This window comes from Quercus robur, chromosome 6, assembly GCF_932294415.1.
Source record: "Quercus robur chromosome 6, dhQueRobu3.1, whole genome shotgun sequence".
Classification (NCBI taxonomy): Eukaryota; Viridiplantae; Streptophyta; class Magnoliopsida; order Fagales; family Fagaceae; genus Quercus; species Quercus robur.
Window position 1 is genome coordinate 46,210,923 of NC_065539.1, and position 9,686 is coordinate 46,220,608.

Sequence of the window (9,686 nt, forward strand, 5' to 3'; positions counted from 1 at the left end):
AATCTTCAGCTATATTTCCTATCAGCTGGTTTCCATCAAGCCGAACCTGAAAGAGGCTACTGCAGTTTTTCAAACTTTTTGGGATAGGACCTGTAAACTGGTTATTAGTGGCACTAAAGTAAACAAGTGTTCCTGATTGGCATATTTGTGGAGGTAACTGGCCTATAAAATTGTTGTTAGATAGTTGCAAATTTGTCGAACTGCTAAAATTATTCATTTCGACTAAAACAGAACCAGTTAGGTTATTCATCATTAAACTCAATTTGATGAGATTGGTACGTGGTCCGAATTGATCCATAAAGTTTGTTTTCATTAAGTTGAAGTTCAGACAAGGCAGCTAAGTTTCCTATGGAAGCAAGAATTGAACCACTTAGTTCGTTCATGAACAAATTTAAAGTGGTGAGCTTGATCAAATTTCCAATAGTTAAATTAAAGTGGTGAGCTAGATCAAATTTCCAATAGTGGTTGGAATTGGTCCAGAAAGTTTGTTTTCATAAAGTTGAAGTCCAGACGAAGCAGCTAGGTTTCCTATTGGAAGTGGGAATTGAACCACTTAGTTCGTTCTTGAACAAAATTAAAGTGGTAAGCTTAGTCAAATTTCCTATTGTGGTTGGAATGGTCCAAAAAGTTTGTTTAAGATCAGACAATGAAGTCATCTTTCTTTCCGATGGAAGCAAGTAAAAAAAAAAGGTCTAGACCTCTATGTAGTTGTCAAGTGTCCTAATTACACCCAACACTTTAAATTAGCGTTTCACAGGGAGATGTGAGTTGATAGTCGGAGGTAGGGACCAAATTAATAAAAAATAAAAAATAAATAGTTGCTACCAAAATGTAGAGGCCAAATTAATTGTGATTCTAAAATGTAAAAGGACTAAAATAGTATTTTGGCATATTATTAAAAAAAATTAAAAAAGTATAAGGGAACTGTGGAAAACATTAATCATCTGTATTATCACTTTTGATATAAACCTTTGGATATTTGTCCAGAGTTGTTCTGGCACTTTCTGATTTCCTTCTCTGTGTCTTGATCATGGCTTGACAATTCATGGATTGGAGTAGAGTCCTATCACTGTCTGTCGTTTCACAATTCTTTTTGCTACATTATTCAGCAATTGAATACATCACCTGATTCTCAAAAAAAAAAATACATCACCTGTATACAATTAAACTATTAAACGAAACAAACTGGTTAAACCTAAGGAAAATTAGGATTATTTTGGATTAATTGGCGTCTGTCCTTTCAAAGAGAGGAAGGATTGTGTGTCGGGACCATTACGCTAAATTTTGAAAGGCAATGACCTTTGGATTAATTGGCATGTCTATAATGTTGTTTAAACAATATTAACAAATACCCCCTTAATTACACTCTCTCACCAAGCTCAAACACATTATCTAACCCAAAATATCACTACAAAAAAGGCCTAAATCTTGTAGTGATAGTGGGGCTTTGAGCAATGGGAAAGAGTTACACTTACACTCAAGAAAAATTAATAAATTGTATTGATAGATTATATACAATTATTAAAAAGTAATACTAGGACTACAATTTTTGTCACAACTTGCTCACATGGCAAGTCGTAAGTGGTGGAATTATTGTAAGGTTTTTAAGTTTATTGTAAGGTTTCTCTACAAGAACTTGAATCCAAGCACATCAAACTATCAAAGCATCATATCCACAACTATGATTGTATCATGGTAATTCTCTATCAGAATTCCTATCTATGCATTTACTTAAATTCATCAAAAAAAAAAAAGAGCTTAAAAGGTGAATTTCAAGTCACAAAACAACTATTATTTAAACCAAGGAGCGATAATAAGAGCAGGTGCATTGGCCTTCAGGCTCTAAAAGCAGTGACTAGACAATGTCATAGATCAAGGTGCAACTTAACTACTTATTCAGCAAAAAAAAAAAAAAAAAAAGAAGGTGCAACTTAACTGCCTATTAAAGTTTAAAACATAACGTTCTCCCTCAACAAAATGCAAGAGAAATGAATTAAATTAAATTGGCTGATTCGTTCTACAAACTGGAACTTTTGCCTGGGAAAACAAAATTTCATGGCTTTGAAGTAGAAGGAATCAAGGCATGAATATTTTCTGTAAAATAAAAAATAATATATATATATATATATTACTTGAATTGAATAGGAGAAAAGGCATTTACTCTTTTTTCTTCTTTTTTTTAACACAAAAAGGCATTTACTCTTGTATTCTAATACAACCGTGGCATTAATTATTAGAGGACATACACACCTACAGCATACAAAAATGTTATCTTTCCTTTTTGAAAAAAAAAATAGTATATTTACATTGAAGTATAGATGAAGCTTTAGACCAATAGGGCATCAGTTTTCTTCATCGGAGTCAAAAGAATGTCTCTTACTCAAAGATTTCAATACATTTAATGGTCGATCACATTGGGAAGTACTTGCACCATTACAAGACTTGAGCTTAGGCACACTTAAGGAACTGAGTGGCGGTGTAGATGCCCCCTTGTTCACTTCCCTTAGCACAGAACGAGCTGTGGCTGCAGCTGCTGCATCCGCCATTGCTGAAGCCAATTTTGAATTGCCATTTGACTTGTTGGTGAACTTATTATGTGCATGTTTTCCACTAGCAACCTTAGAAACATCAGGCGATTTATTGCTGCTTGATTTTTGCATTTTGGCAACAGCCTCAGTCGCTGTTGATTTTGTCTTTGCTGAATCATACTTTTGCATGTCATAGATGAGCTCTTTCTGAAGCTGCTTATCGGCAACCAATATGTCATCAATCTCATTCTTGTAGTCCTTGAGAAGGATTCTAAGGCATTCCATGAGGGAGCCTATGAGGGGGCTGTTCTTGCTTTCTAATAGCCGTTTCAGCTCTATAAAGATGGGGATGGTATTTTGGATAAGGCCCTTTCTGACTGCTTGAGTTATAGCCCTTCCTCTAGCAGCAGCTGCGGATCCTCCTCCACTATCTCCGCCTTCTTCATCAATTTCTGCTGAGTCAGATGATGATCCACGGTTCGTTGGGATGCGTATCTCTTTGCAGGCAAGAATTTGGAAAGCATCCTGCTCCTCAATTAGAATGCAGTTTTTACATTAGAACTTATGAGTAACAGAAACCAACACAGACGATTAGTTTAGTAGGGAACTCTGGAAAAACAAGATAGACAACATGAAAGTTGAACAATTGTTATAAATATTTTAATAGAGAAGGAGCACTTGGTTTACATATTCACTATTAGGTAAGATGATGGCTGTGACCTTCTGTATTAATATTTTGTTCACTAACTGCAACAATTATAAAGGAGCTAAACCCCCTTGATGAGCTTGATATTAACTGGTTATGAAATCTTTCACGTATAGGAGCACATTAATATATTCCAAGAGAGCTCACCCACAAAACACTAATTTACCTGCAGAACAGACTGTCCAGTAATATCTTCTGTATCAAGCATACCATCGGATGCTGCAGCAAGAATCTCTGCACATAACTTTGCAAAGGTGGCCAAAAGGTGCTCTGGAGCCATTTGTTTCAGCAAAGAAACATAAATGTACATTCTTTTAGATCTCGAATTCTCATCACTACCCCTGGAAACATATGCAGTAGTTTTAAATCTGCATTTCAATCTCAGATCTGTTCTTTCTGAATATGGTGGGGCATACCAACCTGATGGAAAAAAGCCGGCTCTCCACTCGTGAGCCCTGAGAGTCAGTATGACCATTGTGGGCATGACAATCATTCAGAATGAAAATGGCTTCCACAAAACTGTTATAAGCAAGAAGAGGTGCCTTCACTGCAAACAAATTAAACTTTAGAGTCAACACCCAACAAGCATGCATTACCAACTTCAAAGGCTGAAAATATGATTGCTTGTGAGAACCTAGTCACCTTTTAAAATACTCCCAAAAAGGTAATCAGCGAGTTGTCTTATCTTTTCTGATTCGTCAACAAGTGACAAAAGAAATCTGAGGAATAGCACTCCTCTCCATTTCACATAGTCTCTCTGATTATGAGAAAAATATCAATATTCTCCCTGGTTAGTAATTATCAAAAGGGAAACAAATGAGAAGTATCAGAAATAACAGAACACCATAACAAATTGTACCTGCAATAATCTTGAGAGCAAGATAAATGTCTGCCTTCTCACAAGTTCACATGGATCACAGAGACACTTCGTGATCTTTGCTATATAACTGTTGACTTCAAAACAATTTGTTAGAAACTTAGCATAAGAAACAGTTAATCAAAATTGATCCTTTCATCTCCTCTCAAAAGCTAGTTTAAATATCAGATACTGTTCAAATGGTATATCATTTCTGTTAATTGTTTACAGGCCTTACCAATCAACCAGAGCAGTATACCGAACACAAAAATCTGCCATCATTACAACAAGATTGTTGCGTAGAGCAGCACAATCACTCTTTTCAAGCTCCTGGAACAAGACATGCAAAGTTCAGATTTTGTTTCGGTTATTCAGGGGGAGTGACAAATGATTACTACAGGAAACACAAATATATATCCTCCAATTGATATCTTCAAATACACACACACTCACACATATAACAAGTATCTAGGGAATAACACTATATGCATCAGTTGTGCCTAATAAAATCTTTGAATCAAAATTAACTTAATTATACAAAAATAGAGTTTCTATAAGCTAAAATTTCTTACAGATACAGAGAGAACCCTGTCACAAAGAGAATGGCTTTAGGTGAACAAAATTTTGTACCAAGGACAGCTTCTTAATGAGTTTTCAAGAAAATAATTCTAAAACCATTGGAATTGAATGATGCCAAGTCAATGACCAAACCTGTACAAAAAGAGGAATATAATTCTTTGCAAGTTTTCCATCAACAAGGCAAATCTTCCCCATTGTCAGCCAAGCTTGAATGTATAAAGGAGGAGCCGTTTGCTTTAGAGAAACTGAAGGGCCTGGCAATTTGTTCAATTTGGGATCAGAATTGCCTGAAGTGATTATGGTGTGTAATAGCGGAGTAATGGCGCTCACATCAGCAGACGGACAAACAATAACCAAAGATCCAATTGTATAAACTGCTGTGACTGCTTTTGATAACAACCGGGCTGCTTTCTTGCCCTTTCTACTAGGTGGGGTAAAAAAGCGACCATCTTGTTTTGCTTCTGAAACCTCTAAAACATACTTTTCTAAGATGTGAGAAGCTTTAGAGAGAAGCTGGTCTACCCATCTTATAACAAGTGAATCAGCCTCCTCAGGATTTGAAGCCTTCTGCTTGCACAATGTCCTAAGTGCTTTTACATGAGCATTAACCTGCCATCACATGTACCAATTAAGTACACATGCAGGTGCAAATATTAAAGAGAAACAAAGGGAAAAACACATACTTAAACAAATAGTCTAATTGTAACCCAATATTCAACCTTAAAAGAAACACTACAAGCAAGTATATGTCATCAATCCATATGTGCAATTTGTGAGCCAAAACATATGATCAACACCTAAGTTCTATAAAAAGCTATTGAGTTTTGATCAGTGTGAATCGGGAAATTCATCGGAGTTCTTTTACCATCAAGCTGTACTGATGGCAAACTACTATATTGACCAATAAAAATTTTAGACAACAAAAGAAAAGGATCCTTACTGCAACAAAATGCACACACACACACATAAGTAACTGAATACACTAAATGAAATCAAGTGGTAGATACCTCAGTTGAATGCATGTTGAACTCTTCAATTCGTTTAAGCAAGTTATGAGCCAAATCTGCCGCAGGTTCTGGAGGCAGCTCCGTAGAAACATTAGAGATTGTTTGCAAGAGGAAAACACGATCCCCAGCCCAAGCAACAGAATTGGATTCTATACCCTCTTCCTCTGCATGTGCATCTCCTTGCGCAAGTGGAATTTTAACCTCCCCTCTTACTCCATGCTTGTCAAAGAGCTGCCAATGATGATGGAGGAACTCCCAGTCCACTTCTTTTGAAAGATATGCTGACACCTCAGATAGAAGAAACCAAGCACCCGGTGGTGCTGTCCACTTCTCTATCGGCATAGATTGCCTCAACCAGAGAGACTCAGACGTCTTAATAATATTCTGAAGTGCCAAAACAATTTTGTGCTTAAGCCGTTTCTTCTTACCCAAGCTTGCACAAATTTTCTTTACCCAAGGTGTCACCTCCCCATTACAAATTCCTCTCAAAAGACCCAACACTCCTACAGGAAATAAAAACTCCATTTCTTTTTCTGAACTTTTAGCTTTGAGACTTGAATCGCTTAAAACAGATCCATTTTGAAAAAAACCAGCCGAAGCAGCTCCAGATATTCGGTCCAGTACCAATTCTAGAAACAAGTTCTCGCACTCTTCTTGAATACTGGATTCATTATCAGTTATTAAACGTGGAACTGAATGAAGCCACTCAGTAGTAACACTTTCATCTGAGAATTTTCTGAAAGCCTATAACATCAATGCAGATTCCACCGTAAGTTCAATATATGCTTGCTAAGAGGTATACTAGCAGATGCAAGGTAAAAAAAAAAAAACCAAAAAAAAAATGTAATTAATGAGGTGCAAGCATACTTACTTAGACATAACCAGGAATCCAGATTATAAAAGTTAGGAAAATATTATTTCACATTATATGGAAAAACGATCAAAGAATCCCCTTGAAGCCAAGGACACCCAGATTTTTTCCTAGAGTATTCATAATTCAATTAGCAACCACCATAATTATAATAGACATATCCCAACAACCTAAATAATCGTCACTAACGTAACAATTACTTTAAGCTAATCCAAAATAGTACTTGAATAAGATATTTGTGTTCAAGGTTGACAGTACAGGAGGTCTATTCTAAAAAAAGTACACAAGTTGGCATGGCAGGTAAGTAAATGTGTCCAAAAGCACAAATTGCCACAACTGTGTGTGTATGCGATGGCACAAACCAATTAGATATCATATACTAATCATAACAAAAATGACATTATTCAAATCAGAAAACGGCAGATGAAGCAAAGCAGTGAATGAACCTCAGAAAGAGCTGAAATCCCGGCTTTCCTTATGCTAACAAGAGGATCGGAACAAGCCATGCCAATGGTCTTGAGCACAACTTCATCAAAGGCACCACCTAGAAGGGCTGTCAACTTGGTAATCAGAAGAAATGTAGCCTTCCTCACTGCTGCCTTCTCATCCATACACCTTTTTCTCAAAAGGCCATTGATATCAGCTTCCACTCTTCGCTCTTCTACCACATTGCCAAACCCCATAACTTCTTTCAACACGTCCCGACTCCTATCATCACCAGCCAGAAACCCTACCAGCTGTGCCAAATTGGACAAAGCACGAGCACGGATTCCACCAATAGTATCCGAACAACGCTGTATCAAAGCCTCCATACACCTCAAACCCCATTCACTCTTCACTTCACCATCCAATTCCACACCCAATGGATCCTTCAATGACATCATGAGCATCAAAATAAGATCAACCCCCAAGAGCCTAAGGCTAGCCTTTCCTTGTGTCATCTTCAACACATACTCCACAAACCCAATTTGATCATTGAATTCCATCACTTTAACAATCTCCATGATTGACTCCACAGCTAAAGCCCTCAGTTCAGTCTTCTCCGGCGCCTTCTGCACCAAGTACCTCGGAAGATTCACAACTGCTTTCTTCACTCCATCTGAACTTTTTGCTACTCCCATCATCCTATGCATCACAAATTCCAAACCAAATGTCCGTGCCAACGATTTAGACCTAAGAATCAACGGTGACAAAGACTTCAACACTTCAGCAGCAGTATCCGCCTGCTCTCCATGCTCAGGCCTCAACACCTCACTCAAAACCCGCGAACACAAATCAGTTATTCTGTTATAACTAACAGAATTGCCACACACTTCAACTGCCATCACCGGAATCTCAACAACCGTTTGTACCAAAGACTTCAAACTGTCAGGAAACCTATCCAAATGAATCAAACCCATTACTGATTCCAACTTTTCAAGCACAGAGAACAACTTCCCAACATCAAATTCACTCAATTCAGACTCACCCTCATCGACACCCAAACTTTTCGCATTATTCCTAGATCCCCTGCCTCGCCCTCGGCCACCACTGCCACCCTTTCTCTTCCGATTAGCCACAACATTGTGAGACCCCTCACCAGTCTCAGACGTGCCCCGGGGCCGAGGCTTGAGATACCGGCGAATAGAGCGAAGGAGAGAGAGAAACGACATTGGAGTGAACAGAGTGAAAACAGGGGAGTTTGGAGAGAGAAGCAGAGAGAGGTAGACATTAGAGGCCAAGAGGGACAAATGGGTGGGGCCCAAGTCCATTGTAGAGGAGATAGGAAGGACGAGATGGCTTGGAGACAAGGATTTCGACGACAGGTCTTCGAAGAAACTGTCAAGGGGTTCGGAATCATTGGAATTGGTGGCGCGGCGAAGAAGGGTTTGTAGGTCTAAGAGAGTGGATTCAGAGAGGTATTGGGGGTTTGGATTTGTGGGGTTATCGAAGAAATGGCGGATCTCTTCGAGTTCTGCGAGTATTCGAGATATGGCTTCCTCCATGGATGAGAAGCAGAGGAGATCTTGAGGTCAGTGACCAATGTGACGATTTTGTTATCTGCTTTTGGTTTTTTGTTTTTTTGTTTTTTTTTTCACAGAAAAGGTTTGAATTTTGGCATTCCCGCTTAAGGGGTTCTTTACGACTGTGTTTGGCTACGGTTGAAGGAAGAGGAAGGAAAAGAAATGAAAACACTTTTCTAATGTTTGGAAATAGGGAGAAAAGAAATAGAGAGGAAATGGAAAGAACAATGTATGCTTTTACTTTTATGCCCACGCATGAATTTGAGAGAGGGAGTGAAAGTGATGGGCAAAAATGTAATTTTCGGTACATGAAAGGTCAAATGAGTGGACCTCATTATTTTCTTTCCAAAATGAGAGGGGATGTATGGAATAGGTCTCTCACAAAAGTGAATTCCATTGTGATAGGTGTTAGTTATTACCAAAATTGGCAGATTGCAAAATGAGGCCGCACACTAATTGCAAAAAATAAAATTGTTTTTCCAATTGGGGTATGTTTTTGTAAATAAAAGCTTTTGTTCATACAATTATTCAGAATTAATATATATATAAGCCAAAGACCTTATAGTTGAATTGGTACCTCCCTATACACAAAGTGTTTGAGGGTCTAAGAGGAAAAGGATTCGAGCTGCAGGGTTAGCAGCATGTGGTAATTATTTCTCAAAATATATATATATATATATACACACACAATTTTAATTCGAACCAAACGACAAAAAATATTTCTCTCACATTTTAAGTGTCTGAACCAACATACCAAAAATGAGTCATTTTCCATAAACAGTTTTTTTAGTGTGAAATCCTGTTGCTCCGTTAAGAGTTAGAGCAATTGTCATGGGAGAATTTAAGATTTGTGTACTCGACATGTCCAAGTGTTGAATAAACTTCAAATTAGGGCTATTTAGTATTTACTGATTGTCCATTTTTAGTTTTTAGTTTGGCTCCCTCTATCTTATTACATGTTTGGTTTTCACACAAGTAATTTGGGTAAGGGAAAAACAACAATGTTTGTTTCTTCTACAAATTCTGTCTAGAGTCTTGTCTTTAGAAGTGGTTTGAAGCAGTCTTCTATGAAAAACCAAAAGAAAAGTCATTCAGTGTTTTGTACTTTGCTCTTAACGTATTCAATTAAGGGACAG

The 9,686-nt window shown here is 37.6% G+C and overlaps 1 protein-coding gene across 1 annotated transcript; it reads right to left on the bottom strand.

Moving 5' to 3' along the window:
• Nucleotides 1-2,258: 2,258 nt before the first annotated feature.
• Nucleotides 2,259-8,712, bottom strand: LOC126689045 (uncharacterized). Its single transcript, XM_050384066.1, has 9 exons — nt 6,994-8,712; nt 5,677-6,420; nt 4,802-5,278; nt 4,329-4,420; nt 4,094-4,181; nt 3,877-3,991; nt 3,655-3,781; nt 3,401-3,575; nt 2,259-3,053 (listed from the first exon to the last, which is right to left on the bottom strand). Exons 1-9 carry the CDS (start codon nt 8,530-8,532, stop codon nt 2,343-2,345), a joined length of 4,068 nt encoding a protein of 1,355 aa, XP_050240023.1. The 5' UTR covers nt 8,533-8,712; the 3' UTR covers nt 2,259-2,342.
• Nucleotides 8,713-9,686: the final 974 nt, after the last annotated feature.